This window comes from Chrysemys picta, chromosome 2 (genome assembly GCF_011386835.1).
Source record: "Chrysemys picta bellii isolate R12L10 chromosome 2, ASM1138683v2, whole genome shotgun sequence".
NCBI lineage: Eukaryota > Metazoa > Chordata > Testudines > Emydidae > Chrysemys > Chrysemys picta.
In genome coordinates, this window is record NC_088792.1 from 48,337,226 (window position 1) to 48,356,190 (window position 18,965).

Here is an 18,965-nt window from a genome sequence, read left to right on the forward strand (position 1 = left end):
GCCTGGTTAAAACCAAGGCCAATATTGTGTAATTATTCCCATTGATTATCCAGTTAATTATGATCCATGTTATTACACCTGCCATATTAGTCATTAATGTATGTACAGATGTGTGTAGCTTTATGGGGTAACATACTGAGTCTTGATTTTTGTTGAAGGAAGTTGCGTACAATGCTGAAAACTGACCTCTTCAAGTGCATCCAATTTTTACAAGAGATACCTTGTTTTAATGTCAGCAGAGTTCCATGGTAATGCTCCTGATAGGTTTCAAAAGTATTTTTCTGCTAAACTGCCTTTCAGAAAGTGGCTTGTTGTAGATATTAAAGCAGCTCTTGATGTGTCTTACCAAGCTATTTTTATTTATAATACCATTATTATAGTGGAGTAGACCTAAAAGCAGTAGTAAGCACATAACATATTGATCCAGCTATAAGAGAGTGGGAGAGAACTTTCACTCCAGGGTTTTTATTTATCAATTACTACTTACAAATCATAAACCTTAACAGAGGCCAATGCTGATCCTCAAATGAGTGAATGAAATGGCACTTTGTAATGACACAGAACTGCTTCTCTGAATATACGATGCAAAGAGTTTGTATCGCTCAGTTTAATTAGACAAGCAAGTTAACTTTTAAGGTCAGGGGTTGGACTGAGACAGTATACCGTGGTCCTTCATGACAGCATTTCTCTGGGAACTCAATTACTTTTTGCAGGATAAAAGCTATGATTAAAAATAGTTTCTAGGTTTATGGATATAGATAGAAATAAAAGCTCTGGGAGGTTTGCATGACTTCCATTCATCTCAACAGGGTGTCGATAATGGTGCATAATTCACATATTAGCACCATTGACTATTTCACTGCTGATTATTTTAGCCAATCATCCAGCTATTCTGGATTGGAGGCAGAATTTGGGTAAGTGAAGGAGGCTGATATAGAATGCAACCTGTTTTTTTCTTTCCTCTGACTTAGATTAAATTGAGAGGGTAAAGAGTGAGAACCTCATCCTCTGGACCTCATTTTCCACCATCTGCTCTGTAAAAATCATAGTCCTAACTCAAGCACCTTCCAGTGATGTTGCAAGGAAAAATTAGCATTTCTACAGTGCAGTGAAAATGTAAAGCACTGCATCATATGTGCATTTAAAATACAGATTTAAGGTGCTCCAGTTATGTTAATTGTGAACAACAGTTCAACTACTTTAAGAGGCTGAATTTGGTTCAATACAGTTGATGAACTTCACATGCTTACCTCTCCATTGAAGAAGCAAAATATAGTTGCAACAAGTAAGCCCTAAGAAGGACAAAAAGAAAATAGGTTAGAATATTTCCATGTTTGTGCATTATTGCTAATTTAAGGCTCAGAGTCATGAGATGAACGGATTATGCTACACTCCTACCTCCACAATCTCAAATGACTGTTCTGTATAGTTTATAGTCAGGTATTACAGTATCCCATTGATTTTTGCCTTTCCACCATGTTTTACTCGTGCCTATGTTGTCATGGTCTGCTGTCATTACCAGCCATTCCAGTTCACATATTTTTACCTTTAAGCATTACAGTTGCTTCCTGTCAGGGAGTGCTAGAAAAGGGACATTAAATGGGCAGATCCTAGTCCGAGGTAAGGGGGCACGCTTAGGAGCAGAGCAGCTCATTGGTATGGAATCTTGAGACAGACAGGGGGGAAGTTGAGTGACCTAGATGCTACTGCTCTTCTTTTGGAAGAGGGATGCGAGGGGAGCAGTACAGGCCAGGTGTCACATGTTCTTTTTTCAGCAGGAATGGAGTGCCCCAGGAGCACAGATGTTGGCTTCCTCCTTCCCCCGAGGTGCTCAACTGCTGCTCCGCTCCAGGCCCCACCCACTCCACCCCTTCTCCCAAGACCCTACTCCCACCCCACCTCTTCCTGACCCCACTTTGCTTCTTCCTGCCCCCTCCCCCGAGATGTCTCCTGCATGCCGTGGAACAGTTGATCATGGCGGACGGGAGGCACTGGGAGGGAAGGGGAGGAGTTGATCGGCGGGGCTGCCGGTGGGCAGAAGGTGCTGAGGGGGAGGGGGGAAGCTGGCTGCTGGTGGGTGCTAAGCACCCGCAAATTTTTTTCCATCAGTGCTCCAGCCCTGGAGCACCCATGAAGTCGGTGTCTATGCCCAGGGGCTCTTAACTGGAATGTGTGTTTGGAAAAGTGAGCCTGGGAATGGGAGACTGCATATGCCTACATGGGTGGATGGAAGCATCAGTGGATGGGAAAGAAGGAGGAGAGAGAACGGGGTGAGCAAGAGGATAGAGAACAAATAAAAAAAGGGAAAACACTGGTCCTAACTTGACCCTCGCTGTTTAAATTTAATCTAAGTAACACACTAGGAGTCAAGAGGGATATTTCATTAGTGCTACAGCAAAATGAAACAGTGTCAGGTCAGGAACATGTGATGAGGATGCATAAATTAAAGAAGAGCAATTTCTCACACTTAGGTTCTGCAATGCAGAGCCACTTAAGTAGAAAAGAATTTTTCTTAAAAGATTTCTGTACTGTGTTCGAAAAGGTATATTAGATCTTATTAATAGCATTACACAGCCACATTTAATGTCAAGTGCCTTCATTTTAGATCACTTAAAATATTCCTTAAACAGTAATAAAATAAAGGTAGCAAAGAATTTTAGGGGGAAATTGCAACGTAGTGGCTAGCATTCTCCTCCTCCCTCCTCCTTTTGCTGCGCCTTGATCCTGGAGCAGACTGGGAGTTGATCTGCCTTCCAGGGTTGCTCTAAATTGTGGCCATTTTTGCCCAACTGCCTATGGCCCGGCAGCTGGGAACTGGTGAGTTACTTTTATGCTTTGCCTCATCCCCTTTTCTCCAGCCAACCTCAACAGGACAGTAAAACCAGCTTTAAAGCTCCTTTTGTGCTGCTGGATTTGGCCCTTAGGTGAGATACAGCTACAGCGGTAAAACACTTTATTATGTGTTCCCCTCTATGGCATAAACACAATAGATACTACTTAAGAAAATACAATCCATACGAATAAAAATGAACGCTCAGTTACTGTAATTTAAAGAAACAAAAGTTTCCCGTGATTTTGAAAAACTTGGTTGTAGCTGACTGTGCATTATTTTGAGTGGAAGCTTAATCCTGCTTTAAAGTTTAGATAGCTTTCCATTTATACAACCAAGCATTTTTCAAAGATGCATTTCTTAGCCTACTGGGGGGAAAAAAACGATTTCTACATTGGTTTCACATTCCTGTTTTCAGCACTGTCAATTTTTTCCCTCCCGCAAGATGTTTCAGAAGAGAGCATTGGAATCTCTCTCCATTAGCTTTAAGATACTTTGCCAAAGTGCTTTTTAAATTCCTCTGCTCTTGTGTTAGCATGAACTGGTAACATTCATTATCTGAGTAGCACAGTATGCATGGTGTAACAATAGATAAACTATGCTAATACTGTAATGAGGCTGTGTTAAGGATTAATTCTCATGGCACTCTTATAGTAAGATATTGAACATATATGTGGTATCTAGTCTGTGTATTGTTTTTTTACTTCAAATCTTCCAACAGTGAAATCAGAAACAAGCTTTGCCGAAATCAGACGCAACTTTGAGGCAATTTCTTTGAAGGGATAAAGAATGTCCAGGAAGTTGTTAATCTGTGGTTTTGGAATAAAGAAAACACTTCAAAAAAAGCATCTCTGTTCTCAACTTGGAAGTTGTTTTCTCTATATTATATGGAAAACATGTAGAATGTGGAAATGGAGACTGTGAGATGACTGATCCCAGGGTGAAAGCTACAGTAACAGAATTCATAGTATGAAGCATTACAGTTTGGACATACCATCCTTGTGGCCATAACAAAAACAAAAAGATCACAGGTTATTCACAGTCCCCTCACTGCCAATAAGGGCTGATGTTCAGCATCTGGAAAAAATGTAACTTGATTTCTGGAAAGACCAGGTCAGTTCACCGCTGTCAGGAGATGGCCACTTGGGCTACTGATAAGGGTAGTAAAGGTGCTACAAGCTCACTGCCAGCTGGCTGGCTGCAGACTGAGCCAGTACTTCTGCTGAACAGCCATGGGTATGTTTACACAGCATTTGGGAGAGAGCCTCCTGGGCCAGATTGACAGAATTGGGTTAATGGGGCTCATGCTAGTGCTCTAAAAACTGCAGTATAGACAGTGCTTTGAAATTGCAACTTGGGCTGGAGCGCAGGCTCTGAAGCCTGGGGGGTGGGGAAGGTGGGCATGACCCACTAGTTCAAAGTGCTATCTGTACAACTATTTTCAGAGACTAGTGTGAGCCCCGCTAGTCCAAGTCTGTCAACCTGGCCTGGGAGGCTCACACCCACTCACTCCCCAGTGCTGTGTGTACATACCCAGTGTGATCTGTGCTTGCAAGGAAGAACAGCCTAATATCATGACAGGCACTGTAATCTAGTGGACAAATCCCTTATTATATCCCCACCCTCTTCCTCTGCTCTTGGCTCCAGGTGAGAGTAGGATAAGATACAAGAGCAGCTAAACAGAGCGGGGAAGAGGTGTGCAGGACTGTTTATGATTGGGATGTATGCCAAAAGATACATTTCATAAACCCAGAGGTGCTGGAATTAGGGGTGCTTCTGCAGCCCCTGGCTTGAAGTGGATTCCATTATATACAGGGTTTACAGTTAGGTTCAATGGCTCTCAGCACCCCCACTATAGAAATTGTTCCAGCAACCCTGCACAAACCCATCCAAAATCCTCTCAAGATCCTAGCCTGAGCCCCCTAGTTTGCAAGTATCAAAGTTTACTCACTTTCCACATTCTTTTTAATCGTCACTGAAGCACTTGTTGCTCCTTCCCCTATTAAAACAATTCTAGGAGCTGAGTTTAAGGGAGAAGCGGCCAGGGTAATATTTGTTCTGCCCCTTATGGAAATTGTGGTCAGCCTTATCTGCATCAATTTGGGCCAGTTGCCAACCTTCTTTGAAAGCATGACTATTTATTGCTATGTATTGCAGCACCTAAGGGCTGCAGGCAGGGATCAGGGCCCTATTGTGATAGATTCTGCACAAACACAGAAACAAAAGATAGTGCCTGCCCCAAAGAGCTTACAATGTAAATATGACAAGAGACAACAAGTGGATACAACAAGCCGATGGGGACAACACAAGGAGCAGTGCCACACTCCTGGTTGGCATGGCCAGCAGTGGTCACATCACACCAGCAGCCTAACCATTTTTGTGTTTTTCAGAGGCATCATGGCCCAGGAGAGTTTTACAAGGAGTGAGGTGGCACTGCAGATGACATATTTCCAGCTTCCTTTTCCGGAATAGGAGGAAATCAGTGAATTAATGAGATTTAGACTATTGCACACTGCTAGGATTAGATCAAGAATACTCGCACAGCATAGGTTCCTAACATTAAGCTGAAAAGAATAGATGACACTGCTAGTTGCTTTTAGTGACAGTAAATATTAGAGTGACTTGCTTGTTCTTCAACATTAGGGCCTCAGATACTTTCTGTTGGATAAAAGTTGCTACTTCATTGGGATTGTGAAATATGAGCATCACAGCTCCTATATATATCACTAGCTCTGCCTGATACTGCAAGACTGTTAGGGGATGTGTACATGGCCTGTGGAAGCAAGCCTGAGGATGGGGGTGGGCTTCAGAGCCTAAGCGGCGACTTTGAAGCACTGTCTATACAGTTATTTTTAGAGCACTAGTGGGAGCCCCTTAGCCCAAGTCTGCCGACCTGGACTGGGAGGCTTGCTCCTGTGGGCTGTGTAGACATACTTTCACTTTCTGGGATGTCTTTATCTTTACCTGAAGAGATGCCATGCTTTCCTGCTGTACTTATTCTGCAAGGTATATGAAAAATCTTTTGCATTTTTATTTTTGCTCCATCAGCATTCACAGCTCTGCACGTACTTTCTCCTTAACTGTGAAACTGCAGAGCCACAGTATTATTAGATATTAGCCTTGTGTTTTCTGAGCCAGGAGATTTAGGGTACAATTGATTTTAAGATTGCTGTGTTTGTACTCTAGCTTTAAACAGCAGGGAGCTGCATTTCCAAGAATGTCATTGGTGGGGGCCATTGATTCCTTCCTTGAGGACCACAATGTGCAGATTACTCCTTAAATTTCTCTTTTCTGTATCTCCCGTGTTCTTTGCTGATACCATTAGTTTCTGCTTGAGCTGCTGCAATCTTTGTTGAAGCTGAGGTCACTCATCCTCTATCAAACAGCCCTCCCTCTGCCTCCTCTACCCACAGTATGGAGTAATTAAGCTCTCCTGCTATATTTTGTCTGAGATATGTGATAACATTGATTTTGGAGTGGAAAGTGTACGTCAGGACTGATGTTATTTTAGGATTAACACCTTTAGTTACTGCTTCTGAATTTTTTTTATTTAACTACTGAAACTCTACGAAGATCACCTGAATCACAGCCTTCTGTTGAACCTTGCCCTAGTGTATGTTCAAATTTACCAGCCTTGGGACATTTGTGTGTCTTCTTGAATTGATGGCTAGATTTCTTCCATGTTTGGAAGCCAATATTGATCTAAGCACATTCTTTGCTTGACAATTATTTGGTTTGGTTTTCACTTCACTACAGTGTCTTACAGTGGAGTTACATTCTGAAAGATGACTTGTAAAAAATAGCTCAGTGGGGTTTCACATGGATTGTATCTCAATGACTCCATATTAAATTTGCTCATTTTACCAATAAAGAGATACTTGCTCACTGCTAGGCCTGCAAGCTCAGCCTGAGTTTTGGCAGTCAAACTGCCTGCCTTCTGGATTGTGTCTCATCACCAGCAGGATTTTGCAGGTTTGATGCTGCCCTCAGTTATACCTCTTCACCCAAGGCTGGATTAATCTTTTGTTGGCCTTGGTGCCCGGATCGTGGCCCCATTCCTCCAGCACTCGACCTCTTCCGACTGAGGCCCCGCCCACTGCTTGCATGGGGTGAGGGGGCAGAGAGGAGTGAGCAGGGGGTGAGAGGGTGGAGAGGCGTGAGTGGTGGGCGGAGCCTTGGGGGGAAGAGGCGGAGCAGGGGCAGGGCCAGAGTCTCAGTGCTGGAGCCCCTTCTGAGTGTGGGCCCGGCCCCTCGACACCATTGGCACCATTATATGTCCGGTGTTGTGTGCACCTCCATGCCCTCAATTACACCTGTGTAACCCTATTGCCTTCAGTGGGATTGTATTGTTTAAGAGATGGCATCATTCAAAGACAGTGGGGGTTGGATAGTTGGTCTTGAAACTGAAATTCAATGAACCATTCTGGTGAGGATGCAGGTATGAGCCAGAACAGAATCTGGTGCGCACACACAGGTCCTGCAGAGCAGACAGTAGAAAAGAGCAGTAAACATTTATTTGTCACCAAATTGAGCAAGTTTGCGCCTGCATGCAGAATGGAACTGCGCTTTAAGGAAATGGAAAGTGCTGAAACTTGGAGACTTAATAAGACCTTATTATCTGAACTCTACATTTTCATAAACAGCTTAGACAAATCCTCATGATCAGATGGCCAGAAAAAAAAAATCACAAATGAAGAACTCTGAAGGAAGACAAATCAGAAACCAATAGGACAGGAAATTATGGAATGAAAATGAAGATTACTAGGACAACACAGAGGACAGACTCAAGTAACATAACAAGACTGACATTAGACTGGAACATCCAGGGCAAGAGGAGATGAGGTAGGGTTACCATACGTCCGGATTTTCCCGGACATGTCCGGCCTTTTGGGCTTCAAATCCCCGTCCGGGGGGAAATCCCAAAAAGCCGGACATGTCTGGGAAAATCGGGACATGCGGGGCCAGCGGTGCCGGGCTGGGGGCCGGGCCGGTGGTGTCGAGCCGGGGGCCGGGGGCCGGGGGCCGGGGGCCGGGGGCCGGGGGCCGGGCCAGCAGTGCTGGGAGCCTGGGGATCGGGCCGGCGGTGCCGAGCCGGGGGCCGGGGGCCGGGCCGGTGGTGCTGGGGGCCGGGGCCGGGCCGGCGGTCGGGCCGGCAGTGCTAAGCCGGGGGCCGGGGGCCGGGCCGGGCGCCGGGGGCCGGGCTGGCAGTGCCGGGGGCCGGGCCGGCAGTGCCGAACCGGGGGCCGGGGGCCGGGCCGGCGGTGCTGGGGGCCGGGTCAGCGGTGCCAGGGGCCGGGGGCCGGGCTGGCGGTGCCGAGCCGGGGGCCGGGGGCCGGCGGTGCTGGGGGCCGGGGGCTGGGGCCGGGCCGGTGGTGCCAGCACCCCAGGGCCCGAGCCGACCCAGGCTGGAGATGCCGGGGGGCCAGACTGGGCCACTTCTCCTCCCCCCACCCCTCCCTTACCTGCTTCAGGCTTCCCGCAAATCAAATGTTCGCGGGAAGCAGGGGAGGGGGCGGAGTTGGGGCGGGGACTTTGGGGAAGGGGTGGAGTTGGGGCGGGGCGGGGCCGGGGGCCTGTGGAGTGTCCTCCTTTTGGACACTCAAAATATGGTAACCCTAAGATGAGGTAGACCAAGGATAACATGGAAACACACAATAGAAGGAGAAATGAAAGATCAAAATGACATAGGAAGAAGCTAAGGCCAGGTTCAGGGCAAGATTTAGGGGCAGGCAACCCAGGCAACTGCCTGAGGCGTTGGGCTTGAGGGGTGCAAGGCTTGGGGTGCTGTTTATGTTGTTAGCAACAAAAGAGAAAATAGAATATTTGAAGTAAAATGTTTCAGATATTCCGTATGTGGATTCATTTTTCACTAACCTTCTAGAATATTCTGGACATTTGTAGAATCTCCTGGAACCTTCCAGACTTTCTGAGAACTACATTTTTCTTGAACCTCCTAGAATGTTGTCAGCTGTGCCCTTGCGAGTATTTAAGGGGTGAGGAATCGCCAGTCAGTCAGTGAGATATAAGAATGAAGTGAAGTGAAGCTACGATATTGTGAATCTTGTTTTATTGTGTAATTGCATAAGTGTACTTGTGTTTTAAGACTTGAAGAATGTAAGTAGCGACTAGCAAAGAACATATTTAATGAGACACCAGCAATATCTATTGAACCCATATCTACACAACAATATAAAAGAAATACTGTTACTTCTTTTGCCATGCTTAACACGTAATGTTTGATGACTCTCTAAGACTGTGGAACATAGACTTTTGCCCTCCCTAATACTGTCTGTTTTCCCCTGTAGAAAATAAAAGATGCCCCTGAAGAAGCCTTCAGGAGCTCAGCATAGGAAGTGAAAAGCTCCATTGCAATCTAATTTGCAGCAAAGGGCAAATTTGATGGGCAAATATCTGAAATAGAACAACAGAGACCAGGCTTTAAGTCAGGGACTGGCAACCTTTGGCACGTGGCCCGCCAGGGTAAGCCCCCTGGCAGGCCGGGCTGGTTTGTTTACCTGCTGCGTCCCCAGGTTCAGTCGATCACAGCTCCCACTGGCCGCGGTTCACCATGGCAAGGCCAATGAGGGCTATGGGAAGTGGCGCGGGCCGAGGGATGTTCTGGCTGCCACTTCCCGCAGCCCCCATTGACCTGGAGCGGCAACCGCGGCCAGTGGGAGCCGCGATCGTCCGAACCTGCAGGTGCGGCAGGTAAACAAACTGGCCCGGCCTGCCAGTGGGCTTACCCTGGCGTGCCACATGCCAAAGGTTGCCGATCCCTGCTTAAGGTAGTAGTGATTGTCCCAGTACCGAAGAAATTGAGGAATGAAGTGTAGATGATGGAAGTCCTATTACTAAGGAATTAGCAGATTTACCTGAAGATAAGGATGGAAATGTGAGGAAAGTGATGGAGAATAGTCCAGTTTTCCTGGCAGCATAAAGGAGAGTGATGATAAAGAAGTATGTGGCTCACATGAAAAGGAGACTAATGACAGATAAAAATGTAGTTTACATGAGAAGGAGGGAAATGATAAAGAAGAATCAGCCTCACATGATGACAGAAACAGCAATGAGAAAAATTGCATACCACAAAATCGATATATCAAATCCTGCTTTATGGCTGGCCATCCTACACTCTGCCAATATTGATCGTACAATTTTGAACTGGTCAGGCAAAATTGAGGATATTATGTTTCCAGTAAATGAGCAGAAGCGGACCACTCAAACTCACACTGCGAAAGTGTGCTCGAGAATAGTGAGAAACTGAATTGGTGTTGGCTAGTTTACTGACAAAGTTGTCTGTTTTTGTTGCAAAATATTTGACAAGAGTGCCAAATCTTTGCTTGCGCTTTCCAGGTACAATTACTGGCATAACTTCGCTGATGCTCTGAAGCAACATGGAAAGTCACCCGGCCATTTTATGGCCTATTCCAAATGAATGGAGTTTGAGTCCAGGATCAAGCTGAGTAAATGCATAGACACAGAAAACCTGCACATTATTAATGTAGAAACCCAGCATTGGAGGAACGTGCTTGAGCATCTGATCTCAATTACCCTCTTCCTTGCAAAGAATAATTTGACTTTTTGGGGCTCGTCGGATAATTTGTTCACTGAACATAACGGTAATTTCCTTGGTTTGGTAGAGCTCCTTGGGAAATACGATGCTGTCATGCGTGAGCACCTACATCGAGTACTTTGTAAAGAAACTATGGACCATGACTGCAGCAAAATAATTCAAAACATATTGATGTGGCTCGGCTAAGTGAAGTACTATGCCCTAATAATGGACTACACTCCCGACAGATGCCATCACTGCTGCCAAAGAAATGGAGGACAACTTACGAGTTGAGACTGTCTTCAAGAAAACTCATATTCATTGGAAGAAGAGATAGTTTGGTTATAAGGGCAGAGATGAGGTGATGGGAAGCTCAGAAGAAAAATTCAAAAGAGTTTTTTTGCTCACTCATTGACACTGCTCGAGTATCCATCTAGGAAAGGTTTGGACAAATGAAGCACCACAAAAAGACCTGGGTTCTTTTTGTCTAACCTTAGTAAGCTGCTGGCAGACAGGAAAACACTTTTGAAAAACTGTATGGACCTTCACTGGAGGTGACATATGGGGAATGTTTGGATGTCAATGATAAAGACCTCTATATTGAATTGGACAACCCATCACATTTTGCATCACAGGAAGCACGCTCCACTCCAAGTTCTCCAATTCATCCATGATGCAGAGCTGAAGGATACTTTTCCTCATGTGGATAGCTTTGAGGATTCTGCTCACGCTGCTGGTCACAGTCGTGAGTGGTGAGCGCAACTTTTCGAAGCTCAGGATCGTTAAAACATATCTTCGATTGACGATGGTCATTGAGAGACTCACATCACTTGAAAATGCCATTAGCCAGTGTTTGGATTTCTCTGATGCTGTGCTTCAGTTCGCAAGGGCAAAGGCAAGAAAAGCGACCTTTTGAACTAAAGGACTAGTGTTTACTTTCTAAGGCAGTCACTTACTGTAACACTATTTAATACTGGCCTGCCCAATGTTGGTGCACAGTTCAATTTCTTGATGTTAGACATTTCAGTTATTCTTAAAATTAAAAAGGTTCTATAACATAGAGGAAATGAATTTTTTTTTGCTTATATATATGGCATGAAAAAATACAGATTTACAGATCCTAGCATGCAAATTTATTGTCTCATTACAGGGATAAATCATGCATGCATATTGTGCATCAAAGTAATAAAATGGGCTACAAATGTAATAAAAATAATGTATTCAAAAGTTTAACAAATGGGGAGAGGGGAGCATTGAAAATGCTCCTCACCTGGGCGCCATTTGATCTAGGACCACCCCTGGGCAGGTCTATACTAAAAAGTTAAGTCGACCCCTCTACATAGCTGAGGGGTAATCCACACCCCTGAGTCATGTAGTTAAGCTGATTTAACCCCCAGTTTAGACAGCACTACTCTTCTCAACTTAGTCATGGTAAGAGGACTTGCAGGGGACAGAGAAAACACTACAAGGACACCCTGAAAGTATATCTTTAGAAGGGAGGCATTGACCCCATGAATTGGGAAAAGCTGCCTGGCAATAGACTGCAATGGCATTGCATCAGACATCGAGCCTCAGCCTGTTTTGAAGAGAATCGCCTTGCTCAAGAGGCTGCGAAACAGCAGAGGAGGAAGGAAAGTGTACAGCATCCTGGCCAGCAGTTGTGCTCTCTCCAAGCAACCACCTGTCATCTATGTGGAAAAACCTGTAGCGCATGGATTGGATTTCTCAGCCATCATAAGTCTCATCAATGACTTTTTTCTCCCTGGCAGACATCATCTTTGTATCGAGGGATAGTTGACGATGAGTGAAGACATAGCTTAAGACTGCAGCAGAAAGATGGAGGGCAGTGGTGAAGGCCCTATGATTCGCATGGAATAGAGAGGCATAAAAAGATAAGAGACTTATGTGAGGCATGGTGCAGAGAAAACATCTGTAAAGTCTCTGCTACCAGCCATGTTGAGGGAGATGGTCAGGGTGAGGAGGGAAGATGGTAGGTCTCCTGCTCAGAAATGGCTGACACTGAGTGCTTGGGTGCTCACTATCCCATTCTCTCACAGTTGGAGCCGCCGCGACTGCCCCTTTTATGCAGGAATATGTCGTACAAAAATAGTGCTCTAGAAATAGCCAAGTTGCAGAAGACATATTTTTGCCATTTTTAGTGGCTGAAATACACCGAGGGAGTTTAAAATGAACAGCAACCCAAGTAAAAGAGAACAGGAAATGAAAGAAGCATTCATCCTATCGGGAGTAGCCCCATAGCTCTAGCTTTCCATGGCAGGATGAAAAGTTTCTGTCTGCTTTGGCACAAAACACCAGTAGTGCTGTCCTTTTAAACCTGAGTGTGTATGAATGCATATATTGTAAAACGGAGCAAAGAAGCATGGTATTTTTAAATGGTTAATTTTGTTCTGCATAAAGCAATTCCTCCACTTGTCAGCAGGAGTTAAATTTACAAGCTCCAGGCAGCCTCTCTCTCAAAAAAAATCAAACAGGCTCTGAGAAAATACAGAGCAAACATCATGTAATTGAGGCCTGTGACCTCCTGTGAGCTGTGTCCTTTGACAAGGCAAGTGCTGAAATACTGAGCATTTGCTCAGAAGCTGATACAAAATGCTGAATTAATCTTATTTCTTATGAAGGGCTAACTCCAAGTTTCAGGAGCTCTGATTCAGCAAGGTATTTAAGCACACGAGTAGCTTTAGACATTGTGAATATCACCATTGACAGCAGCAGGATTATTCAGGTGCTTAAAGTTAGGCACATGCTGAAGTACCTTGGGGCTGTAGCTGGATCTCACATAGACTGCAGTAAGGGGCAGTGTGGATTTGCATTGCATGAGTGCAAGCACAATGGGAGGGCAGAATTCACACCCGAACTCCCTGGTGAACACCACTTCATTCCTTTATGGGATGCCACTTGCTCTCCATATAAGTCCATCTCTTCGGTCCTGTGGAGAAATTTCTTCATGCTCATAAGGGACTTCTGAGTGCTAAGTGCAAGTGAAAGGAACAACATTTTGTAATTTTGTATGAGATATATGGGAGCAGGATGTCTTCCATAAACTGCCAGTGTGATTTTACAGGCTTTTGAAAATCATGCCCTCTAAGGAAAATCCATAATTAACTTGATGTTCTGGAATTCAAATCTTTGCTTTGTGACACGTACATTCGTGGATGTCTGTGTTTAGTTGGATAGATGTGTCCATCTTTCTAGCTAGAGCCTCTGCTTCTGAGATAACTGCTATGCTTTAAATACTCCTCTTAAGGGGGAAGTACCTCTTCTGTTTTATGTAATCTTCAGTTCCACATATTTTGAAACTGCACAACTTGTATTGGTGATGGTGAGGGGGGGCTCTAAATTTCCATTTGAGAGATCTCTTCGAACCACTGTGGTGCAGAAACAGCAGATATTCATATCTGGAGCAGAGAAGCCATTTGTAACATGGATTTAAGGTTCAGAGGGGTTGGGGAAGCAGCCAGCCCTGTTCTTGAGAGAAGACCAGCAGGGAGGTGCTAGGAATCATCTAACACAGCTTGGCAGCATCAGGTTATTGGGTCTGATTACCAGCTAGGGAATATACATGAAGGCCCCAGCTCCGTAAGGGAGCCTGTGACCAGGAGGGCTAGGAATAAACTCTTCTGTGACTGCAGCAGAGGACCGTGAGGGGGTGGGAGCCCTGTGGCCCACTTCCTATTGGGGTGGATGTCTAGTCCATTAAGCCCAGGGAGCCCCACAATCAAAGTTGAGAATAGGGTTATTACATTATTTTGTTGCTCCAGGTTTCCTTTTTTTGTATTGGAGAATAAACAGGTCCCTGAGGTAAAGACCATGAACTGAACTGGGCAGTGCTGATTATTTTTCCCAGGCTGGTGATTGAGTTCACCAGCCTACACCATTTTTCAGTGCCACAATTGGGAGGGGGGAAAAAAAGGTTTCCTTTTTATAACTTATAGATCAACTCCACAGATCTGCTAGGAGGATTTTGGCCTATGTATAGTAACAAACATGATGTGAGAATACTGAGGCACTGCATTTGAGAGATGAACAAATAACCTATCATAGCCCAGATAATGAATAGCATATGTTTGCTGTGAAGTAGAATGTTTGGGGAAATAGACCTCTTCTGCTTAAAATGATGAGTGTGGAGGATAATTTCATAAAGAAGAAAGAACAGTTTAGAGCAAGAGTGGCTCCTATTATTCAAATTGACCTTTAGTGTGGGAAACCTAGCAGGGAACATCTCACTGTATTGTTTTCCAGCTGGGAATAATACCCTGTGAAAAAAGTACAGTTTATTCTGGGAACAAATACTCTGTCATTCATGATCTTCAGTCATCCTATTCTGACAATAGACTGCAGCATTGCAGTCTGTACTTGTACTTGTTGCAAGTGGAAGGTTTGTTCAGTATGTCAAATCACAATTGTCACATACTGGGTTATTGAAAAACAAACAAACCCCAAATCTGTCATACTATCTATGAGAAGATGCCAGGAAAATAAGTATTTAAACAATTCAGAGCCGAACATAAAAGTTACAAACCATACAAAGAAATAACTGCTAATTACATCAACAGTGCTAGAAGAAAATGAGCACGCAGAGATCACATATGTGACTATTCTGAATATGTGATTGTTATAAGAAATACCTGTAAAAGAAATGCTCTGAAAATGATCCAAAACTCTAACTCATAATAAAACTACCAAAAAAAAAAAATCTGAATTTTGATACCCAGCTAAGGATCACATAATAAGATAACTGCAGCGCACTCATGAAATAACTTATGTTGTTACATGTTGCTATGTAGTACATTATGACCATATACCACTGCTATTGGAAACACTGATAATTACGAGGTAACTCATATTTCCAATGCTCTGTACCAACCAACTTTAGGAGTTCTGGCCAAACGTCCCAGGATTTGTTTACACTAGGAGATGCTAGATAAAGTTTTCTGTTGTTGCGGTCAGTGGGGTGGCTGTTGGTAGGAATGCTGGGATATACGGAATAATGGACTGACATGTCACATAGAACTTCTCTGAACAAGTTTAGAGAACATAGGGTGGGATCCATGAAGGGACTCAGGCTATGCCTCCACTGGCAATTGAAGGACAAAACTTCTGTCTTTCAGAGGTGTTAACTCCCCTACCCTTGAAAGACAAAAGTTTTTCCACGACAAGTGCCTATGTGAACGGGGGGTTGCAACACTGAGCATCGTGGTGCCTAACTTTTAGGTTCCTAGAAAATCACAGGAACCACACTGAGATCCACAAAGCCAAGTTTGGCACTTAGGATCCCTAAACAATGAATGGGGAGAGACAGGTGCCTTAGGATATGATACAGAAAGCCAGTAAAGTAGGCGAGGAGCTGCCTAAACTAACCAGGGAGGTATGACCAGAGATGAGTGTGCCAAAGTCTGCCCTGCTCTTGGATATGTGTCTTAGGCTAGGTCCACACTACCCGCCTGATTCGGCGGGTAGCAATCGATCTTCTGGGATTGATTTATCGCGTCTCATCTGGACGCGAGAAATCGATCCCAGAAGCGCTCCCCCATCGACTGCGGAACTCCTGCTCGCTGAGAGGAGGAAGCGCTGTCGACGGGGGAACTTCCTGCACCATGTGAACCTGCAGTAAGTAAACTTTGTTCGATCTAGGAAATGTTATTCTCGTAGCTGAAGTTGCATTTCCTAGATCGATCCCCCGCTCCAGTGTGGACCAAGCCTAAGTCTGGGCTGCATGGAAGTGACTATGTCTGCTTGTAATCCACAAGTGGGATCCCGTCTCTTGGAGTCAGGCAGATGAGACCCATTTTACTTGCTCGGGAACTGAACTGTGGCTGTGGAAGCCCATAGGAGGTAGAATTTGCCTTCCTTGGACCTCTGCCTCAGCTTATCCCTCCCCACTTTACAACCGTGTTTGAGGGCACTTCTCTTCCAGCTGTGTTTTCCCTTCTAATGATGTGGAAGGACTACCCTTTTTTTCAGTGATACCTCTGTTTAGGATTTTGTTTGTTTTTTCCAGTGCCTGTGGTATGTTCTAATTCCTATTGTTTGTTATTAAGATGTTGTATTAATTCTCTGTGTTGTTTCCTGACAGCCCTGCTGGCACTGGTAGGTGCTTTATAAATAAAATGATTATCCCAATGGTCACATTGCCTCTCTGTAAGTGGAGATAGCTGTATCATTAGCTTGACACCCAGTTACGATGTTTGGAAAGGCACATTTGTATCCCTAGAGACCACAGACGTGATAATACACAGAGGTGCCCACGACAGGAAAAGATACACACCTTCTCACTATGTCTGATGGGAATTATGATATAAAGATGGAGCTTTTAAGAGTCATACCTGGCTGTCCCTACTAACCAGGCACTTGGCCATGCTGAAATAAGCACCTCCTAAATAATTAATCAAAATTTATTTACAAGAAATGAGTGGAAACAGCTTCTGCTGTAAACTTTTCTACCTAGGAAATATAGGCCCCCTGAATTTATTTTTAGTTTTTCATTCAGTGGTTTACTTGCACAAAGAATTGAGTGTCATTATTAGCAAAAATCCAACATAGTTTTTTTCAAGTAGCTTATTTTACATAAAATAATTTCATTTTCCACCAAATACTTTTAAGTTGTGAATGAGTAGTTTTCCTGGGAACTATAATTGATAGGCAAGGCATAGAACAGCAGTGTAGGTACAACACCTACTAAAATACACATGCATTTGTTATGCACGACTTTTGCTCATGCAATTGCTATATATGCAGGCAAATTTGTGGTTTCCCAGGTAAACTGGTTTTCAGGCATTTTGAGAGGTAGATAATCATTGTACATGCAGCTGAAAATATCACCTAATATGTTAAGGTAACTGATACACAGATATCAGTTGAATTATTATGTTATTACTTTCCCCTTGGGAGGGGGGAATTGTTTTGCACACTGGCTCACTGATCTATAACTTTCAAATAATTTTTCATCATGAGCCTCTGCATGAAAAAAATAAATAGAGACCAATGGAATGTTTGTTCACTTTACAAGTGTCTAATATTCATATCACAAGTGCAATTTTTTGAAGTCTGCCACCCCTGGTGAATGATGGACAGCATGCATTGAGCCAGGGTAGACAGCCAAGCAATTGAAAATGATGCATTATGGTACAAAAGAAAGAAAATAGAAGGCAGCCCTTTTGAAATATTGATGCTGTTCTTTCAAAATGCTTATAAAATCAAAATGTTAGAGTTGTATTTTAATTTAAACAGCTTAAAATTGTGATTTAATAATTAACTGAACCTTAATCATCTTGATCCTTTCTTCCACTGTATACAAACATCTCTTCCTTAACACAGTGATTTCCACATACAGTTAATTTTAATATCATCCCCTCTGCAGTGTTTTCGGAAAGACTGTCTGAGCACATTTGCATTAGCAGGGCTTTGAACAACATTTAAAGCCCTCCGAGATCTCAATTTTCTCTACTCAGTGCAGAAACATCACTATTCTGTAATTCTTGAAGCATTTTCCCCATTTTCCCCAGCTACTGATGACTGTTTGCACACTAATAATAGAGCCACAGAAGAAGGTAATATATGATGTGAAAATGTTGGAGAAAAAGAAAAAAAGCCCAAGAGGTCACAATTACTTTCAGAGACAAAGCATTTGGCAAATGAATCCTCTGCTAAAATTAACCCTACTGGCAAATACATGTACACTTAACTTGCTATGATATTCCATACCTGGTAATGCATTAATATATGCATGATGTAATCATATATTTCTCCAGCAAGTCTGTTTTCTGGTCTCCATGGAATAATGACAAACTGAATTCCTAGTAAGGGCACCAGGATTAGTGTGGCTCTGACAGCTTTCATGTACATGTTGGACTCAGCCCGATGAGTATCTCTTAGCTTTGTCACCAGAACTCGGACGATGTTAAGCAAAAAGAAAAAATTTACCTGAAAAAACAGAGTCTTTATTGGTAAAACACTCAAATTAAAATACAAAACCCAGCAATGACAACAAAACACAGCTTCACGGCCCCGTCAGAGCTCATAACAACAGCTCATTGCGATTGACATACAGACCAAACTATGTAAAACCTTGGGTGCCTTAGCACACCTACTGCCAGATTTACATCAGTGGAGGATATGCCCCCTAAATCCCTTTTTGGGCAATAAGGGCTCAATCCCGTAAGGTGCTGAGCTCTCTGGCTCCAATCCGGCAAAGCACTAAAATTATGCCCACTGAATACCATTGAGTTCTTTACTGAACTCATGTGCTTAAAGTTAAGCATGCGTTTAAGTACTTTGCTGGTTTGGGGCATTAAGGACAGGATTTTCAGAAGGGCTCAGCACTCACATTTGTGGTCAGATATCCAAATGCACTCCTGCTAAAGCCAATGGGAGCTGTGCATGCTTATCGCCTCTGGAAATCAGGCCATCTGGTCCCTAAGGAAATGGTACAGCCTGAGTATAAGCAGAATGTGGACTTTCCATCTCTCTAGTACAGCTAGCTCATGTACTTTCACACTGATGGCATGATATCACGCACATAGCAGTGACACAGATTCTGCACTGTAATAGGCTCTTGTCAGATTG

At 43.8% G+C, this 18,965-nt stretch overlaps 1 protein-coding gene across 2 annotated transcripts in view; it reads right to left on the reverse strand.

Annotated features, from left to right (window-relative positions):
* The window catches only part of CALCR (calcitonin receptor), a 241,571-nt gene that overhangs the window by 11,012 nt on the left and 211,594 nt on the right, over window positions 1-18,965 (reverse strand). For both annotated transcript variants that reach the window (XM_005308550.5, XM_005308549.5), the window contains 2 exons: window positions 18,105-18,323; window positions 1,251-1,292 (listed from right to left, as the gene is read on the reverse strand). In XM_005308550.5, coding sequence (XP_005308607.1) covers window positions 1,251-1,292; window positions 18,105-18,323 — 261 coding nt within the window. The remainder of the gene's footprint in view (window positions 1-1,250; window positions 1,293-18,104; window positions 18,324-18,965) is intronic.